General features: G+C 40.6%; 1 protein-coding gene across 1 annotated transcript in view; it reads right to left on the reverse strand.

Annotated features, from left to right (window-relative positions):
* The window catches only part of LOC126252283 (potassium voltage-gated channel subfamily KQT member 1-like), a 307638-nt gene that overhangs the window by 5064 nt on the left and 280401 nt on the right, over window positions 1-22173 (reverse strand). The window contains exons 9-11 of the mRNA XM_049953157.1: window positions 18887-19010; window positions 5314-5470; window positions 663-785 (exon numbers count right to left, since the gene is read on the reverse strand). Coding sequence (XP_049809114.1) covers window positions 663-785; window positions 5314-5470; window positions 18887-19010 — 404 coding nt within the window. The remainder of the gene's footprint in view (window positions 1-662; window positions 786-5313; window positions 5471-18886; window positions 19011-22173) is intronic.

Consider the following 22173-nt stretch of genomic DNA (forward strand, 5'->3'; position numbering starts at 1 on the left):
TATTTCTGTGTCTTTCTCAAAAAATAATCATGGTTGTTGTCATGCTTATTATGATAGTTGTGGATTTCACCAATGTATCCTTTTAGTACACATCTCCAAGGACTCTTTGAAAAATGTTTTGTTTCTTGAAGCTCAGGATTAAAACGATACTTCCATAACTTCTATGTTTTGTGCAATTTAAAATCTCAGCTTGAAAGTAATTTGATGTTTTCAGTAATAACTGATTTCCTTCATTTAAATGCACAAATTCCAGTAAAATCATCTACACTCTGAACAGGTAAGGGTGACTAGCACTCTTAACAACAACATACAGCAACTGATGCAAACTACTACTTGATGGCACAGCCTACTAGAAACACAGTGTATGACAGGAAAATAGTACAAGTTATTAAAAAGTATCATAATTAAACATTTGAAAGGACTTTAACAGCCACTCTGTGATTTGTTCTTCCTCAGGACTTTGTAAATGGGCATTCATCTTTTGTTTTATGTAGTGTCAACACATAAATCTAAGTTTTACCATAAGGAGAAAAAATATACTGTTGACCTAAGAGGACACTGACTGCACATCCTGATTTTGCTTTTCATGAAGAGTATGCAGCAACTCTCATTTTCTTGTATAGAAAAATGCATGTTTGAAGTAGTCAGATTAATATGAATACCTGCTGTTCAACACGGTAAAGCCGTGCTCCTATTGTCATGGGTTTCACATTGCCACATCGATCAATTCCAGCCAAGTAACTGCCTGGTTTTCCAAGTGTCTGGTCTAATCTCCTCTGTAGTTCCTGTAACAGAAGCAAATGAAATTATTATTTTATTCTCATATCTGTTCTAAAAACAATTTTTTTCTTTTCTTCAAAAAATATAAGGAAATAACAAACATTAAATTGTTCTGGCACTGGCTGAATCAATCTGCATTTTAAGTATTATTAATAAAAGACAAAGATGGGATTTATGCTCTGGGAAAAGTGCAAATCACTGTTTAGCTGACAAAATAATTAGACGTAAGCACTGAATTCTGAAATTTTTGAACCACGGCTTTTCTTTCATGGTAGGAAAGAGATGTAGGTGATGTAGAGGTTCACCAAAGAGCTGGAGAGCTCTGATGCTTACGGTTCCCTGAAGAATCACTATATCAAGAGCTCACCCAAGATCTGAGTCAGAGGGGAGAGGGAGAGCGGAAATTTTTATTGGTTTCATAGTGGAACGGAGGACGAAAAGATTGTGAAGTTTCATGATACATGGCTCCAGGTACACCACTTGTTACTTGACAGTATCCATTATGAGAGATCAGGATGCTTTGGATCATTGTTCACTATGCAGTCACTGGTCATCTTCTCTTCTTCTTGATATCTTTCTGCTTATGCAGGCCATTCACATCATATTTTCTACACACCAAAACTGTTTAAGAACTATGTTTGGAAAAGTCAAACAATGGGAAGCCCATGATGAAATAACAACAATGAAATTGCTACTCATCACATAGAAGACACTGAATTGTGGATAGGCACAATGAAAAAGATTGTTAAACATTTAAGCTTCCAGACATAAAGGCCCTTCAACCAAAATAGAAAGCACACATTTATTCTTACAAGTACAACTTACTCATATATGACCACTGTCTCTGGCATCTGGGGTAAAGAAAAACACATACACTGGCACTAGTGATAGAGAACAAATTCTCTTTTGTAATAAAGGCTGTCAGATATTGCAATGGCACAAAAAGGAATCCAATAAAAGTTTAACAGAAAGATGGAATGGTTGGTCAGTATTTAGCTTCATGAGGAAATTACAGTACTACATCTCGTCCCAACAACAAGAGGGTCACTCTTACCATGGGGAGTGAGTGCCCTGTCCATCCTTTCTAACCTTCTCCAACCTATCTCTCTTTCCTATAAAATGAAAGAATTAATAGTTCTAAAAGCTAGGACAGTTTTTTGTACTTTCATCTCTGTCTGTTGACTGTTCTGGGATTTTATCTCCTGTAGGAGATACTGGCTACCCACCCAGTATACTTCAAACAATGGAAAATCCAGTATAGAATGTAACAATTCTATGAAAAGGGTGGTTGCTACTCATCACATAGTGGAGATCCTGAGGCACAGATAGGCACAAGAAGAAGACTGTCAGAAAGTGTGCTTTCGGCCAACAAGGCCTTCATCGAAAATATACAAAACAACAACTCTCTCTCTCTCTCTCTCACTCACTCACTCACTCACACACACACACACACACAAATGCATGCACATGCAAATGCAACTCGCACACATATGACTACAGTCTCCGGCTGCTGAAGCCAGGCTGCGAATAGCAGTGCGTGATGGGAGAGGAAACCAGGTGGTGGGGGTAAGGAGGAGGCTGGGGCGATGAACTGGAGGTATGGGATAGCAGAAGAGAGGCAGGAGATGGTCAAGTGCTGCTTATGGGGAAGTACAGGGACAAGCAGCTAGATGCAGTCGGGAGGTTAGACAGAGGATTGAGGATTCTGGGCGGGGGGGAGGGGGGGGGGAGTGGGAAAGGAGAGAAGTAACAAGATTGAGGGTGTATTGTTGGAATAGAGGCCTGTGCAGGGCTGGAATGGGAATGGGGAAGGGTCTAGACACATAAGGACAATGACTAACAAAGGTTGAGGCTAGAAGTGTTACGGGACCATAGGATATATTGTAGAGAGAGTTCCTACCCACACAATTCACAAAAGCTGGTGTTGGTGGGAAGAATGATGATGGCACAGGCTGTGAAGCAGTCATTGGAATGAAGAACATCATGTTGGACAGTGTGCTCAGTCAATGGGTGGTCTTGCTCTTTCTTGGTCACAGTTTGTTGATGGTCATTCTTGCAGATAGACAGATTGTTTGTTGAGATGCCCACATAAAATGCAGCCCAGTAGTTACAGCTTAGCTTTTAGATCACACGACTGGTTTCACTGGTAGCGATCCCTTTGATGGGATAGGTGATGCTTGTGACCAAACTGGAGAAAGGTGGTGGTGGGAGGCTGTATGGGACAGGTCTTGCACCTAGGTCATGAGCCAAGGGCCATGAAGCAAGGGTTGGGAGCAGGCATTTTGTAGGGATGGACAAGGATGTTGTGTAGCTTTAGTGGTTGATGGAATACCACTACCACTATGTGAGGTGTGGGAAGGATAGTGGGTACAACATTCCTCATTTCAGGGCGTGACAAGAGCTAGTCAAAATCCTGGTGGAGAATGTGATCAGCTGCTCCAGTCTTGGGTGGTACTGAGTTCAAGGGGAATGTTCCTGTGCAGCCAGATGGTAGGACTTTGGGAGGTGCTGGGTGACTGGAGAGATAATGCTAGAGACTTCTGTTTTTGTACAAGGTAGGTAGGGTAACTACAGTCTGTGAAGGCCTCAGTGAGACTCTCAGTATACTGCAAGGGGTATTGCTTGTCACTACAGATGCAACAGCCACAGATGGCTAAGCTTTATGGAAGGGACTTGTTGGTATGGACTGGGTGGCACTACAAAGTGGTGGTACCCAGTGAAGCGAATGGTGGAGAGGGCATTGAGGTTCTGGAGGAATGTGGATAGGATGTCCTCACCCTTGATCCAGATCATAAAGATGTCATCAATGAATCTGAACAAGGTGAGTGGTTTGCTATTCTGGGTGTTTAAGAAGGATTCCTCTAGATGGCTTTGCATTGGATAGTGCCATGTGGGTGCCCACAGTTGTACCATGGATTTGTTTGCAGGTAAAGCCTTCAAAGGAGAAATAATTGTTGGCGAGGATATAGCTGGTCATGGTGACTAGGAAGGAGGTTGTTGGTTTGGATCTGTCTGCCATTGGGCAACAGTGGTAAGGCCATGGGCATTAGGGATGTTCATGTAAAGGGAGGTGACATCGATAGTGATAGGCAGGGTACCATGTGGTAAAGGAACAGGAACTGTGCAGAGTCAGTGGAGGAAATGGTCAGTATATTTTATACAGGAAAGTAGGTTGCGGGTCATAGGCTGAAGGTGTTGGTCTACGAGAGCAGAAATTCTCTCAGTGGGGTTACAATAATCGTCTACAATTGGGTGTCCTGGTTGTTTGGCTTTGTGGACTTCAGGAAGCATGTAGAAGGTAGGAATGCAGTGAGTTGTATAGGTGAGGAGAGAGATGGACTCTGGGGAGAGGTTATGGGATGGGCCTAATGATTTGAGGAGAGACTGGAGATCTTGCTTGATTTCTGGAATGGAGTCACTGTGGCATGGTTCATACTTATGTGGATCTGACAGCTGGAGTCCTGCCAGATAATCCTTGTGGTTCAAAACAACAGTGGTGGAGCCTTTGTGAGCATGTTGGATTATAAGGTTGTGATCAGCTTTTAAGTGGTGGATTGCAGTCTTTCTGTGCATGTAAGGTTAGTTTGCATGTTGAGGGATTTGGGGAATGATGGTGAGGCAAGGTTCAAGGTTAACAAATTCTGGAGAGTTAACAGGGTGTCATTTGGGAGCAATGGGGGTAGATCACAGTTGGATGGAGGAGTGAACTGAATCAGGCAGGGTTCAACATTGGTCTCTGGTTGAGTCTCATTGATAGGGTTGGCAGCAAAAAAGTGTTTCAGTTGTAGGGACTGGGAGAAGAAGAGAGGGTCTTTAACAATTTCTGCATGATTGAGTCTTGCAGTGGGCAAAAGGTGCAATATATCCTACATTCTCGTAACCCTCCTGGCCTCCACCTTCATTAGTCATTGTCCTTACCAATCTAGCCCCTTCCCTGTCCCCATACCAGCACTACACAGCCCTCTGTTGCATCAACACACTCTCAGTATTTTTACTTATCTCCTTTTTGGCTATCCCTTCCCCTCCCCACCCTCTGTCTAGCTTCCCAACTGCACCTAGCTGCCTACCCTTTTCCACCTCATCCCTGTATGCTCCCACAAGCAGCATTTTATTGTCCCCCACTCCTACCTTGCTAACTTCCCCCTCCCTGCCCCAGCCTTGTCCTTGCCCCCACCACCTGGTTGCCTCTCCCATAAGTGCTGGTGCTCACTGTCTGGCTTCAGAGGCCAGAGACTGTGGTCATGTGTGTGTGAGTTGTGTTTGTGTGAGAGTGTTTGTGTATGTTGTCTATTTTCAATGAAGGCCTCAGTGGCCAAAAGCTCACTTCAGTCTTCTTGTTGTGCCTATCTGCAACTCAGCAACTCTGCTATAAGATGAGTAGTAACTGTCCTTTTCATAATATTGTTACACCCCGTATACCTGTAATTTTATAGTTTTCTCAAGTGAATGTTACTTTTATTTAAACAGCCATAATAAGAATTTGTTCATTTAAGAGAGAAAACACTGAACATTTCACAAATATTTTACACATACCTTTATGCGCACCATCATGTTGAGATGCCCTTGGCTGTACTGTTCTATGACATCACGAACATCATATGGTTTCCGTGCTTGCTGGAATTTCCTTCTAGCAACAAAATATTTTATCTTTCGTATTGCTCTTATTGCATTACGGTGTGCCTCAGTTAACCTGCAACATTTTTTAAAAAGAAATACTTAGAAATGGTAGATACACATAATAATTATTGCCACACTCAATATTATGAATTGCTACTGTTAAATACAACCTTCTTTATATTTTGCGACTGAGAAATGTATGCTGCTCAGCCACTTTGGATATTTCAAAGGTTTCTACTGCCATGCAAAGCTTAGGGCCTAATAGTGCAGTTCTAATTATTTTAGTGAATTTGACTTTAGAAAAACTTGGTATACTATGTATAGAGACAGCAAACCATGAGGAAATGAGCGAACATGCAAACTGTTCAATGTGGTAAGTCTTGTCTGTTTTTCATTAAAATTTTCTTTGCTAGGTGTTTATTTTCATTTTTATTAATAAATTATGCCTTTTCTTTGCAGTCCACGAAACTGTAGTGTGGTAAAATGCTGCGAGAGCTGATAAAATTGTTTTTTTGTTCTGGGCACAAAATAAATCTCGACACCAATTCATGAAGTAGTATCAGACCATCCTACAGCAGTCTTTTTATGTAATATGGCATATTCTGGAGGTAAAATAGTCCCCCATTCGGATCTCTGGGTGGGGACTACTCAGGAGGACGTCGTTATCAGAAGAAAGAAAACTGGCATTCTACGGATCGGAGCGTGGAATGTCAGATCCCTTAATCGGGCAGGTAGGTTAGAAAATTTAAAAAGGGAAATGGATAGGTTAAAGTTAGATATAGTGGGAATTAGTGAAGTTCGGTGGCAGGAGGAGCAAGACTTCTGGTCAGATGAATACAGGCTTATAAATACAAAATCAAATAGGGGTAATGCAGGAGTAGGTTTAATAATGAATAAAAAAATAGGAGTGCGGGTATGCTACTACAAACAGCATAGTGAACGCATTATGGTGGCCAAGATAGACACGAAGCCCATGCCTACTACAGTAGTACAAGTTTATATGCCAACTAGCTCTGCAGATGACGAAGAAATTGAAGAAATGTATGATGAGATAAAAGAAATTATTCAGGTAGTCAAGGGAGATGAAAATTTAATAGTCATGGGTGACTGGAATTCGATAGTAGGAAAATGGAGAGAAGGAAACATAGTAGGTGAATATGGATTGGGGGCAAGAAATGAAAGAGGAAGCCGTCTGGTAGAATTTTGCACAGAGCGTAACTTAATCATAGCTAACACTTGGTTCAAGAATCATAAAAGAAGGTTGTATACATGGAAGAATCCTGGAGATACTAAAAGGTATCAGATAGATTATATAATGGTAAGACAGAGATTTAGGAACCAGCTTTTAAATTGTAGGGCATTTCCAGGGGCAGATGTGGACTCTGACCACAATCTATTGGTTATGAACTGTAGATTAAAACTGAAGAAATTGTCAAAAGGTGGGAATTTAAGGAGATGGGACCTGGATAAACTGACTAAACCAGAGGTTGTACAGAGTTTCAGGGAGAGCATAAGGGAACAATTGACAGGAATGGGGGAAAGAAATACAGTAGAAGATGAATGGGTAGCTCTGAGGGATGAAGTAGTGAAGGCAGCAGAGGATCAAGTAGGTAAAAAGACGAGGGCTAGTAGAAATCCTTGGGTAACAGAAGAAATATTGAATTTAATTGATGAAAGGAGAAAATATAAAAATGCAGTAAATGAAGCAGCCAAAAAGGAATACAAACATCTAAAAAATGAGATCGACAGGAAGTGCAAAATGGCTAAGCAGGCATGGCTAGAGGACAAATGTAAGGATGTAGAGGCTTATCTCACTAGGGGTAAGATAGATACAGCCTACAGGAAAATTAAAGAGACCTTTGGAGAAAAGAGAGCCAATTGTATGAATATCAAGAGCTCAGATGGTAACCCAGTTCCAAGCAAAGAGGGGAAAGCAGAAAGGTGGAAGGAGTATACAGAGAGTCTATACAAGGGCGATGTACTTGAGGACAATATTATGGAAATGGAAGAGGATGTAGATGAAGATGAAATGGGAGATACGATACTGCGTGAAGAGTTTGACAGAGCACTGAAAGACCTGAGTCGAAACAAGGCCCCGGGAGTAGCCAACATTCCATTAGAACTACTGATGGCCTTGGGAGAGCTAGTCCTGACAAGACTCTACCATCTGGTGAGCAAGATGTACGAGACAGGCGAAATACTCTCAGACTTCAAGAAGAATATAATAAGTCCAATCCCAAAGAAAGCAGGTGTTGACAGATGTGAAAATTACCGAACTATCAGTTTAATAAGTCACAGCTGCAAAATACTAACGCGAATTATTTACAGACGAATGGAAAAACTGGTAGAAGCCGACCTTGGGGAATATCAGTTTAGATTCCGTAGACATGTTGGAACATGTGAGGCAATACTGACCTTACGACTTACCTTAGAAGGAAGATTAAGGAAAGGCAAAGACTGGAATACTCTCTTTCACATTCTAAAGGTGGCAGGGGTAAAACACAGGAAGCGAAAGGCTATTTACAATTTGTACAGAAACCAGATGGCAGTTATAAGAGTCGAGGGGCATGAAAGGGAAGCAGTGATTGGGAAGGGAGTGAGACAGGGTTGTAGCCTCTCCCCAATGTTATTCAATCTATATATTGAGCAAGCAGTAAAGGAAACAAAAGAAAAATTTGGAGTAGGTATTAAAATCCAGGGAGAAGAAATAAAAACTTTGAGGTTTGCCAATGACATTGTAATTCTGTCAGAGACAGCAAAGGACTTGGAAGAGCAGTTGAACAGAATGGACAGTGTCTTGAAAGGAGGATATAAGATGAACATCAACAAAAGCAAAATGAGGATAATGGGATGTAGTCGAATTAAGTCAGGTGATGCTGAAGGAATTAGATTAGGAAATGAGACGCTTAAAGTAGTAAAGGAGTTTTGCTATTTGGGGAGCAAAATAACTGATGATGGTCAAAGTAGAGAGGATATAAAATGTAGACTGGCAATGGCAAGGAAAGTGTTTCTGAAGAAGAGGAATTTGTTAACATTGAGTATTGATTTAAGTGTCAGGAAGTCGTTTCTGAAAGTATTTGTATGGAGTGTAGCCCTGTATGGAAGTGAAACATGGACAATAAATAGTTTGGACAAGAAGAGAATAGAAGCTTTTGAAATGTGGTGCTACAGAAGAATGTTGAAGATTAGGTGGGTAGATCACCTAACTAATGAGGAGGTATTGAATAGGATTGGGGAGAAGAGAAGTTTGTGGCACTACTTGACTAGAAGAAGGGATTGGTTGGTAGGACATGTCCTGAGGCATCAAGGGATCACAAATTTAGCATTGGAGGGCAGTGTGGAAGGTAAAAATCGTAGAGGGAGACCAAGAGATGAATACACTAAGCAGATTCAGAAGGATGTAGGTTGCAGTAGGTACTGGGAGATGAAGGAGCTTGCAGAGGATAGATTAGCATGGAGAGCTGCATCAAACCAGTCTCAGGACTGAAGACCACAACAACAACAACATGGCATATTTACTTGAAGGATCAATGCATATAGCCAAAACTGATGTACATAACAGAAATTACTTCTATATGAATTAGCAACAAACATTATGCCAATTATAAACATACACAGATTACATACAGTCTTTGTTTCTCCCAAATGTACCAGTATAAGAAGAACTATGCATTCTGTAATAAAAGTTTTCAATGATCTGCCCCATTGCATAATACAGTAAATTAAAAAAATATTATTTAAAAAATAAGCCATAAATATTATTTATATTATTTAAAAAATAAGCCATAACTCCACTGATATCTTTCTTGCTGAGCATATTTGTAGACATAATGAATATGACAATGGACATCTTAAATGTATCAAGGATTGACTCCACACTACCCCCTCTCAATAAATGCACTTCACCTTTAGTGCATGAAATGGTATATGGTGTTTTAGTGCCACAGACAAAACTGGAGTAATTCCACATTATTTTCTACATGCTACTGACATCAATTACAATCTGGTGTTGTATAATTTATAGCTATTAGTCCTCTCTCTCTTTCACTGAAGATACATTAAAAATACTGTAAAACATCAGTGTGGCTTAGTACTCTAGTTATTTGTCTTTTTGTTGTTGTGTATTCACTACCGTTCTTCTGAAGATAATAGTAGAACTCAGACCTTATAAACCTAGCAGGTGCATGAGCTTCACTGTTTTCTGGACATTTCTGTAGTGCAAGTGCATACCACATTGATCTGTCTTTGCATACTGTTCATTTTGCACACTTATTACAGGTCAACTGACTAAACGAATGACAATTAGTAGAACTGATGATAATGTGATAAGATACTGAACCATCTGTTGCCAAGATGTTATGCTTCTTTTAAGAAATTCATACTGTTTAGTGTCTGATCATCTCAGTCCTTTGATCCATGTCTTAGTATCCTGTATAAGCTCTACAAAAATTTCTTATAAGAGAGATAACTACAATTTCACGACATCTCCAATATGCTTGTAAAAGTTATTCACAGATGAAGAAAACTACCACCACTACTACTACTATTACTACTACATTCCAGGGCAGCAGCTATTGAGCCTGATAATTCCATCTAATCAGTAACAGATATAAAGTGTTGTTTTCCCACAATAAACACACACTTTTTACCAGAGTACCATTTTTTCTTAAAACTATCTGCTTCTCCTCATCTTTTGTATTAGCGGTTTTTCCTTCGCTATATATAAAAGCCTTAATTTTGTTGCCCAATGTAGCTATCTTCCTTTCATAGCATATGGGCTCTGATCTCTGGATTACTTACTTCAGCAGCATTATGCCTCATTATGAGCTACAGTATCAATACTGGAGATGTTCCTTACTGACAGATACAGTTTCCTCTTTGTACTACAAGATATTTTTAATTTCTGAATCTTCTTCTTTTCCCTAGTGTTTATCCCATCTAGCACAGGGGCTGGTTTTTCATGATTTTATTTTATTATTTAACTCTGTGTTTGGATGTCCTTCCTGATGGAACAGATGTCAAAGCAATCTAAAGGAAGGAAGTCATGAGTATCATCTGTCAGTGAATCATATAAACGCTGTATTTTAACTGTTGGTGTACCATATTCTGTAAGATGGAATTTGGGGAATCACCAGATTTCATTTTTTTAAATCTACACAGAAGAATTTGAAAGAGAGGCCTGTGATATGATACGATCTCATTTTTCTAACTAAACATTGCAAAATGCCTCTCACTTTGGTTTTTGTAAGGGATTCTAGACAGAAGAAAACCAGATGAGACATCATAAATGACATCCTGCGCAGAGATAAACAGGAAAAATCATCCTGTGGGTATCTTTTGTAAAGTTTCCAAAAGCTTCAGTTTGTTTGGACCTTGAACTTCTACTTCGACCATAAAAATGCTACTGTATAAATGGCACCTCTCTTCTTGCATGAATGGAGACTTACCTTCACTATAGAAAGCAGATGATCACACTGACAGTATGTGTCATACGAATTTGGGGGTGGGAGAGGGGAATGGGGGTAGAGGAAGAAACATAGTATGTGGAATCCCATGAGGTTATGATGAAGTCTACCCCTGTTTTTAATCTACATAACTGATCTTCGAATGACTTTAAAGGATAATTAAAAAATTGCAATGTTCCTTGATGACACAAGCATACTAAACAAGAATCCGAACTCAATCTCACCTGATTCAGCTGGCGTGGTAGCTAAACAGGTCTACAAATAATTGACAGCAAACAGTGTAAGTCCTCGTCTTTCAAAGACTCATTTTACACCATTTATAATAATCAAAAATGACTGGCTAGTACCAGGAGTAGAAATTAATAAGCACATATGAAACAAAACAGGTAGATAAACGCATACAGAAGCACAGTTTGGCATGTTCTGCACTTGGAAGTACCTTATGTCTCACTGTGTATGCATAAAGACTAGCTTGCTGAATATTTCTGCACATTTTTATTCCATGTTGTCCTATGGAAACATGTTCTGAGGAAACATACCTAAAAAAAATTAAATGGTAATTTGGCAGTCGTAAGCAGTAAGTGTATTGTGTAAAGTAGATAAGCAGGTATTATTATTTCAGAGACCTAATTAAGGATCTTGAAAGGCTTGCACTTACTTTCTAGGACATACTCTTTAATGGTATGTATTGTTAATAATAAAAATCAGTTTTAGCTGATCTGTAATTTTCAATGTCACAGTACAAGATATTATAAAAACTTCCATGTAGACTTTGTTCCCTTACCCATGATTTAGGGTGGAGTTATGTACTCTGATGCAAATGTTTTGAACAAGTTCCCATCTTATATAAAGTAAGAAATTGGAAATCAACACCACTCCAAAAGAAAATTAAAAAGGTACCTTATTAGTCACTACATATTACATTTAGCTGGTGTACGCATGAATAATATTAATATGTCAATGCCCATTGCATGACTTATCATATGATGAACAAATAAAAATCATATACCATGCAAATAATTTTTAGAGCTCCAAAGTTGCCTGATCTGAGTTTCCTCGACTCTTTATAGTGAGTTGACAACAGCGAATCTGATTGGTGTTAGTTTTATAATTCTGAAACAGCTAATTGTACTGAGATCTGTATGTTGTCAATATCATGGAATGGATGTAAGAAATGAAAATAATTAATTAGTCTCAAGTTTTAGAAAAGTAAATAATAGTCTCCGCTATATCCTTTCTTTCAGGAGTGCTAGTTCTGCAAGTTTCGCAGGAGAACTTCTGTAAAGTTTGGAAGGTAGGAGACGAGATACTGGCAGAAGTAAAGCTGTGGGTACCGGGCATGAGTCGTGCTTCGGTAGCTCAGTTGGTAGAGCACTTGCCCGCGTAAGGCAAAGGTCCCGAGTTCGAGTCTCGGTCCGGCACACAGTTTTAATCTGCCAGGAAGTTTCATATCAGCGCACACTCCGCTGCAGAGTGAAAATCTCATTCTGGAAACATCCCCCAGGCTGTGGCTAAGCCTTGTCTCCGCTATATCCTTTCTTTCAGGAGTGCTAGTTCTGCAAGTTTCGCAGGAGAACTTCTGTAAAGTTTGGAAGGTAGGAGACGAGATACTGGCAGAAGTAAAGCTGTGGGTACCGGGCGTGAGTCGTGCTTCGGTAGCTCAGTTGGTAGAGCACTTGCCCGCGAAAGGCAAAGGTCCCGAGTTCGAGTCTCGGTCCGGCACACAGTTTTAATCTGCCAGGAAGTTCCATATCAGCGCACACTCCGCTGCAGAGTGAAAATCTCATTCTGGAAACATCCCCAGGCTGTGGCTAAGCCATGTCTCCGCTATATCCTTTCTTTCAGGAGTGCTAGTTCTGCAAGTTTCGCAGGAGAACTTCTGTAAAGTTTGGAAGGTAGGAGACGAGATACTGGCAGAAGTAAAGCTGTGGGTACAGGGCGTGAGTCGTGCTTCGGTAGCTCAGTTGGTAGAGCACTTGCCCGCGAAAGGCAAAGGTCCCGAGTTCGAGTCTCGGTCGGGCACACAGTTTTAATCTGCCAGGAAGTTTCATATCAGCGCACACTCCGCTGCAGAGTGAAAATCTCATTCTGTAAATAATAGTTCTATTTGCAATTTAAAATCAACTGATTGACAATAACACTGCTGCAAGAATTTACATTCAAATGCCACTCAATCTGTTTTATAACTGACAAAAAACTCATGTATGTTATATCATACAGTGAAAAATAGTGTGAAGTTCACTCTCTTCTGTACAGACGGTACAGAAAACTGCTTGAAGTGGCTAGCATTATTGAAAGAGGAAGAAAATTGTGATGTACGTCAAGAAACTTATACCAGTGATGAAGTTGAGGTGTGTCTGAATCCTCCAGCGAGTGGACATGATAGTGACTGGGATTACGCTAATTGTGATAAAGGTGAAGGAATACATTTCATGAAATTATGTAAGGGACTGCTATATCAAAAAGCTAAAATCAGGACAATTAAACATACTGTTGTTGGGCATAATGAGTGACAAAATACCCTGAACATATGTCACAAAAGTGTAGAACACGTGAACGAAAGAACCAATACTGTTCATGACTTGTTATATATAAATCCAACATAAACAGTTTTCCAAAAATTACAGAAAAACAATAACACATATATCAATTTATTCAAAATGGTGTATGACAATGCTTTCATGACAGACATTCACAAGGAAAATATCAATTAATCTACAATGAAAGGCTACACAAATTTAGAAATCTCAGTAGACAAATTGTGTACTTACTCCGGGATTTCCCTACTGTCTGGATAAGTTAGACTTCCATTTCAAAGACTTACTGGGAAACTAAAAAGGATACTAATAATGGTCTTGTCTCTAAAGCCATGACAAGGAATACATGAGCTGTACATGGATTTCTACATCTCAGTGATAATTCAGAAATTAATTCATACTGCAGCCTCAGCTGTTGCCTCTGCCAGAGCCACCATCTACACAGCAAGATGGCCCTGCCAACTCCCCAGCAAGGAAGAGGGATTTGGCATCTGGCTGGAGCCTTAGTGTCTATCCAGATTCCACACAACAGAGTGCTGTGGGATGCCAACTTACTAGCAGCTCCAGCCTGCCTATGACAGCTGATGCAGTATCTAGGGGCATCACATCTGCCACATACAGCACTTCTGTGAGCCAAGTGACACCATCAAGACTTTCTAGTATTATTCAACTAGACAACCTTATAGGATGGTGCCTAGTGGCTTGCCAGTCAATATAAGTTCCAATCTCGGCCTTGCTGTCTCACAACATCAAAAGAACTGCGAGTCTGTCAGAGAGAAGCGCATGCCAGTTGGAACACCTTCAACACTGTTAGTGCAGCATGTATGGGTTTTGCAAACAGCTGTGTTTCTCAGCTTGTACTTTCAAGAATTGTTATTATCTTAGATCAGTTCTCATCAAATCACACCAATGTTTTCAGTTGCTTTCACTCAGAATCTGTTTCATTTACAACCCAAAACCAAATGTAATTGCATACTTGTGTACTCTCTGAGTTAGTGTTAAAGTTCTATTGTTTCTGGCTACCTAGCCATACATCTCAACAGGATACTAAAGTGCCAAGAAGGTTAACATTTATTTTTTCTGTGCTGCTTGTAAAGGGACACCCTCCTCTAGCATTGCTTTTCTTCAACAGAAGTGGTCTGTACAAAAAATAATTACACATATTTATACAGGTTAATATTATCACAACTGTTTTCCAAAAGAAATGCATATGTTTTTGTACATGATGTATTATATTTCAGGCTAAAATGTATAAAAAGAAATAACTTTATTTTCGTTGTCACAATCGATATGTGCTAGCTTTGAATGTACAGTTAAAATTAATTTTCTTTAAGAAACATTTGGGACTGCAAGATATTAGACACAAGTAAAATTTCTATTATTAATTACACAATTTAGTGCAATTTATTAAATTTATTTCTGGATTCATTTATAAAATAATGATATAAATTGGTGGAAAGTCATTTGTCAAGAAAATTTGTAAACTCCTTGGAATATTGTTAGTACTGCAAAATGGATTAATAGTTGGTGTGCCTCTGATGTGATCGGACATGTTTTTAATTTTGGCAGTAACAATGACATTTTCAGTTTTGTTGAAATGGAAATTGTAAAGACAGTGTGTTATAGAAAAAATGTGAGATAAACATAAAAACAGAAATCACTGCTGAAGCAAATCTTCAGAAGTTATTATATGAACTGGAACCAAGAGATCCTATAATATCAAAAATTTCACCTTCAAGATTCAGCACCTAGACACGAAGAACTGGAGCCAACTACAAGAAAAGAAGATTAGTAAAAATTTTACTGTAAATCTTACTCCTCTTGAAGCTTATTAAAAAAGTTAACTATAAAAACAGAGACAATCAACAAATGATATGAGGGGGTGAATAGATTACAACTGGTGGCATTGTCCGGGATCAATTGACAGATAATGAAGTTTTGTCTGTTGCAGAGGAAGGGATATTTATTCATGTAATTCACAGTTTATGTATGAATAGATTTCTGATCACTCAAAGAAAGGTGTATTAGAGATGCTCAACAAAGTCGTATCAACAGTGATGATGTACTACCAACAATGACGGACCGGATCGAATGAAAGAGGGCTTTACAACTACAACCAGGGACATCAAAAAGGAAGGATAAATACAAACTATTTGTGAAATTAATTTGTTTATGGACTCATATGCTTATTAACAAAATGAATAGAGATGAGGGTAGTAGTGATGTAGAAGTGAAGGCTATAGTACCTTGCCCGGACTTGTTTGAACTGAGTGAAATCTTAGTAAGCAAAGAAACAGTAGAAACTGATATTCTGCAGTTAGTTTTGCTAAAACTAGAGGAAATGACGACAGATAACAATAGCAAATTTAGTGCATTTAATGATCAGTTAACCGAAAAATTTACTTCACTGCAAGGACAATTAAATGACCTGAAAACTGAAAACAATAGTAAAATGGCTCCAGTGTCACCTGATCCAGCACTGGCACCTCTAGAACCACAGGTGCATTTGCTATCACCCCCAGCACCTCTTCCAGTTCCAGCACTGCTGGCACCCTTGCTAACATTCCACGTGCCTATTTGGGTTCCAGTGCCACCAATGTTTCCTCACTGCTGGCCCACTTGATGCTCTCATCCACTGGTCATGCCCTTTTACTACCAGTGCCTTTGACTCATGTTCTCTTCATGGTATTTCCTTCTTGGTCTGATGGTGATGACACTGTGTCCTCTGCTGACGATGCCTTGTCTCCTGCAGACAGTTGCCTTTGGTTAGGCTTTCTCTTCTGCCCGTTTTGGACATTCAGCTCTATTTCCTCTCCTGTCCCTCTCCCTTCTCAGTGTGTGTCTCACCCATCTCATGTTTTCGCCTTCTTCTTTGAAAGCACCTTGCACAGAACACATTCCATCTTTTATGAAAACCAGCCAGGCCTCCCCCGGCCTGGTCACTGGCCCACAGATGCCTTTCACTGTGGTCGTCTCATGCAGCCTCACAGACTTCTCTGCACACCCTGTTCTTTGTTCTTGGAAGTTTTGCTGCAAGGCCTGGCCACACCATGTCTCACCCCCTTCATTCATCTGTTTGTCCTTTCTATAAGAAGGCCATGAATGTATCTCCTTTTTCCAGATCTGCCCCTCAACTCATCCACCTCCCTGTATGTCTTGAGACCGCCCTCCACCTACAGTGTCCAAAGCTGCTTGTGGTACCTGACATAAGCCTGCAGGCCTTCCTTCCAAGAGGGTCTCAGTGTCTTGGGTTCCTCCTACTGCTGGCAGCAAAGTGTCCAGCAACCTCCTGGGACATTCTCCTAGCAATGTCGTATCAAGACCTGGCTATCACAGTGTCCTCTCCAGTTATTACTATCTAGCCAATCCTATCAGCAACCTCACATCTACCTTTGGTTTGAGCACCTGTCTCCCATTTGCCATCAGTATCCTGCAGACATCCTCCTGGCCAACCTGTGTTGTAACCACACAGCACATACTGCAGCCCCTGCACGGGGTGCTTGCCATGCCCTTGTCCAGGAATCTTTCCAGATACTGGTCATGTCCTAGCCCCTTCCTCCCAACTTCTCCCTTGAGGAAAACACGATGCTGCATCTACAGCTGTCATCTACACCACAGCCATCTCCTCTGTAGAGGAAAGGGATGCTGCATACTCGGCTGTGGTCTCCATCACAGCTGTATCTACATGATGAAATGGCTCCACCATCTCCTCTGTATGGAATGTGAATGTGGCATCTGGCTGGTGGCTTACAATTCAGCCACTTGCCACACAACAGTGCTTCTGGCTGCTGCCCTGTCAAGGCACTTGCGGCTCAACCACAGCTCCATCCTATCTGCAAACAGTCACTGCAGTACCTGGGAGTGCCACATTTGCTGGATAAAGTGCTGCTGTTGCTGCCACTGACTCGCTTCCATGAGCACGATGCTAGCACAGTTTTCTCATATTCCCCCATCAGTGGCCATATAGGATGCTGCCTAACACCTCACCAGCCAGTGCAAGTTCCAGTCCCTCCAATCATAACACAGGACATCAGAAGATCTACTAGTCTATCCGATAGAATGCAGCACATGCCAGTTGAAACCCTTGAAATCGTCAGTGTGCCATATATGGATTTTGTCTTTGGCAGTTTTTTCACACTGTGACAGATTGTGTACTCATCTTGTACCTTCAAGAACTGTTATTGTGTTGGATCTGTTCTTTCACTTGCTATCCAGAAATAAATGTCTCTGTGTAAGTCATAAAGTTCTATTGTTCTTGACTATTTAGACACACTTCTCTGCTTGTAGTGTGCGTCACCCTAAATGGGATATTAAAATTCATCTGATGAAATGTGTAAATTAAGGCAGCTGATTGATGTAAATAAGAAGTTCAAAGAATATTCTAAACATACAGATTCCACTTTCTCTTTGGACGAGGTCATGGAAACATACTATAGGCAGCATTCAATGAAGCAGTTTATTATAGGCAAACCTATAAGATTTGGTTTTATGTTTTGGTGTCTCACAGAGCCTATCTGCTACCTAGTAAAGTTCTCTTCCTGTACAGGAAAATGTGACACATGAGGCAGCATAATGTTAGGCACTTCAGTCACCAAAAACAATGCTCAACAGGAAGCAGCATTTATCTGGAGCACTATACTTTTCTACTTCTTTTGGACTTGATGTTGGAGCACAACTTATTTCTTATTAGTACAATGAGGCATGATCATACAAAAACTGCTCCCTCAGAAATCTTTCCATAACTCAATAGGGTTCTCTTCAGGCAGCATAAACTTCAGAAAAAAATTACTTTTCTGAGATGGACTGATAACAGTCTTGTGATGAGTGATGCAAACATACCAGAAAATGAAATAAGTGTAAGTGCCAGTACTGGAGTTGAAAACATAAAAAGCAGATCAGTATTCTGCAGCCAATTACTGCCCACACTACAACCATGGTGTGGAGGGAGTAAATCTGTTCTAACCGCATCAAACCCCTAGACCACTCAAATCAGGTGAAGGAAATTTAACATATGCAATTTGGTGACAACCATCCTGAACTGAGTTATATACTTCATACAATATGGAAGTCTTGAATTTAATGAAGGGCATGAGTTCACAGACTGTTGACAAGGAACTGTATAGCACCCCTTAACCTCTCAAATATTGGTGGTGATAATTTTTTTCAACCAACAGTGTTATGTGTAGTAGAAAACAAGTCAACTGTCTCTGTAGCACATTACCAGTACTAGGCTGGCAAAATAACATTTACTTGCTACACTGTATTGTTCTAGTCATTATCACAGAAACATTTGATTGTAATGAAAGGAGTGGTAATATCCATATGACAGCCAACTCTCAATTGCTTATCAATACTAATACCAGTAACTGAGAATATTAAATTCATAAAAAAAACAAGTTGCTAACTGCATGAGACAAAAGTGTGTTTGAAGAGAATGAAAACTACCTTATTCATAACTAATGTGAAATAAATAAAAGAGATACATACGTAGTTACTCTCTGAGGCTCATCTATATCAATGTCTATTTCATCTGATGCTGCCTCCGTGACGCTACTTGTCTGGCTTGTGAAAAGTGACCCACGACCTTCCCTTCTCACACGGTTTGGCGTTCCTGAGAGAATAATAAATTAAAACTTAGTGTAGAAATCAGACATATAAAGAACTTGAAGACATATAGATCAACTTAAGATAACACAGGAGGCCAGAGACCAGGCATAAAATATGAGGATAATAATGCAGTAACAGACCCAATGTCAACTTTGCTATATAAGCAACCACAGTAGCCATCTAGTACCAAATTTTAGACAGGAAAACAGAACATTTTAACAAATTTGTTTCTATGTCTGTTTTTGCTACTAGCAGCTTTACCTTCTAGCCAGCTCCATATGAAAACATAGCTCCTGCTGTTACACTGGTACCAGCCACATGTAGTCTCATTCAACAATAATGCACACTGTACAGCATTAGAAAATATAACACTGGATACCCTCCCTTTCCACCCCACACTAGAAAAATCTGAAACTTAAAAAATAGAGAGAACAACATTTACAAGCTTAAAGTGAGAAGAGATAGTTTTGTGATAGTTTCCCCTTTCCCTTCTCTTCATGTCACACCAGTCCTCTTGTGACAAACATGAAACATGAGTGGTTCTCCTGCAATACGAATCATGAGTGACTTTTCTGCAATTGTACTTACATTTACAAAGATAAAAGCATTTAATTTACAATGTGGAAGTGATTTAAGTGAATTTAGTGGTGAAAAGAATGCAATCATTTGTCTCATTCATTTGTTCACAAATCTCATACCTTACTCAGTAGTGGCAGCTTTCTGTAATCTGTTAAGGTGCAGTAATATGTATTTTGGAAAGTCTCTGGGAGACTTTTATGGAGGGGTAGGATACTTTATAAAATATTGGACCTTTCTTGTATTTGCAAATATGGCAGATAAACATTTGTAGCCATTTACAGATGAATGAAACTTGAAGTAATCAGACATTTTGAAAGTCATTTTGGCAGATATCTGGTAATGTAATGCATGTCCCTCTCAGGGGGACACCACCTTGACGAAGCACTGTCTGTGCGGGTGGAGAGGCTTGCATATCTGTGTGAAGCTGAGGGCTATTCCGAAGGTAGAGGACCTACTGCCGGAAAGGCCTCAGCTGATGGATCAGACTAAGAGTGTTCCACTACATCCCTTCGTCCCTATCCACTCCTAGTCCTACCCAACTCCCTGACACAGCCCAAGGTGCTGCAATCCATGCCGAGGGGTGAATGGCACATGGGAAGATGTGTCACAAATGGAGCCTCAGGGATACCGGGCGACTTCCCTGAGTAACTAGCCTTACACCGCATGGGGTATTTGTGGCATGGACCTTTTAGATCCCCAAATCTCATGGGACCAATATGGACACAACTAAAGAAAACAAAGAAAAACTAACTGAGAGGCAAATTGAGACCTCAGATTTATAAACATTGGGGTCAGTACCAATGTAAGGCATGCCACTACTGAATCAGGGTCTAGACCTGAGCCAGAAGTGGGAACTGAAACCGAGAAGCTAGACCAGATTAAGATCAAAGGCTTGTCTGGGGTCCAGAGAAGGAAACTACTCAGGAAACAGAGGAAAAAGGAAGGGAAAGAATGGCTTCCTAAAGACAAGTGGAGGGAATTAAAGGGACTTGAACCTAAGACTCCCAGGAAGAAACTGTCTCAGGTTGAAGGGAATACACAGACCCCCACTACGTCAAAGACAGGTAGCAAGTGGATAAAGGAGGAATCTATGACTCCCTCCTTCCTGGATAAGTGAGTCCAGAAAAAACCGAGGCAAGAAATAGGGAAACAGACCTATAGTACTGCGGTCTCGGTTTTTAGGATGGCAGTTATCCAGTAAGGCTATCCACTGGGGCCACTACCTCACAGCAGGAGGAATTGGTACAGATGGGGTGAAAAGATTGGTGGGGACACTGGCCCAGGACCCAACATCAGGAGGATCTATCTAGGTCGTGGTGCCTTCATTTTTGTCTGTGAGGGGGTGCACACAGTGGACTGGCTCAAAGACAAGGTACACATGATATCCCCCATGGGAAGATGCGAAGCTGCTGGTTAAGATGGCAGCAGAGCTTTTTAAGGCCGCAAAGATATCAATATTGATACCAAAGATCCATAAGGAAGTCTCTCCTAAGACTCTGTTGAGGAAAACAGGGGCCTAGAACCCAAAAGTCTTGACTGAAGATTGGACAGTGATCAACCAGATGGTTGCACCAGAGGGACGAACCCTGGTAGTGAGGGTCAGAGAGAAGTCCCTGAAGGCGATGTGGGAGCAGGACCTGAAATTGTTTTAAGGGTTCTCGCAGGTCACTGTCAGGGTTCTCAAAGACCTCAAAGTCGGCAGCAAGACGGAGACTGGAGATGCTGCAGATTAATCAGCAGTACAGTAAAGTGGCCTCTGCTGCCCTGAGTCACTGCATGGGGAGGCAGAAAGTGGATGTGGCCCTGATACTAGAACCCTATTTATATAAATGGGGTGTATTGGGCCTTGGTGACACTGGAGGTAAGCTGATTTATGCTAGTAATCTAAGAAAGTCCAGACCATGCATCTATGTAAGAAATGGAATTTCTTTCATGCTAATGATGGATTTCTGCTCTAGGGACTTAGTGACCATTAAAATGCAGCAATGTGAGGAAGGTATCACGAGGGAAATTGTTTTGGCTTCAGCATACCTTCCTTACGAAGACAGGTCTCCTCCTCCCTTGGAGGTGCGGAGACTGGTAGAGACTTGTCAGCAGCAAGGTGACCAACTGCTGGTGGGATGCAATGCCAATGCCCACAACCTAGTGTGGGGCAGCAAGGACACCAACAGTAGAGGTGAGTACCTTCTTGAATTTCTTTTAGCCAACAACTTTGAGGTCCTGAATATGGGGCAATGAACCTACATTCAATAATAGCAGAAGGGAAGAAATAATTCACACTACCTTTAGTTCCATGATGGATGGGCAGCTATGTCACACAATGGCATGTGGTGTTGGAGCCATACTCATCGGACCACATGTACATTGAATTCAAGGTTGAAATGGGAGACAAACCATGATGTGTAGAAATCCCAGGAAAACAGACTGGGAGACATATAGGAGGGACCTTGATTTAGACTTATCAGAAATTAAAACCTCAACAATGAATCCAGTAGAATTTGAGGAAGTAGCAGAGGCTGTTACCTCTGCCACAGTGACCTCTTATCAGGACAACTTCACAATCACCAAGAAGTGCACAAATAGGAGTG

Source organism: Schistocerca nitens, chromosome 4 (assembly GCF_023898315.1).
Source record: "Schistocerca nitens isolate TAMUIC-IGC-003100 chromosome 4, iqSchNite1.1, whole genome shotgun sequence".
NCBI classification, from domain to species: Eukaryota; Metazoa; Arthropoda; class Insecta; order Orthoptera; family Acrididae; genus Schistocerca; species Schistocerca nitens.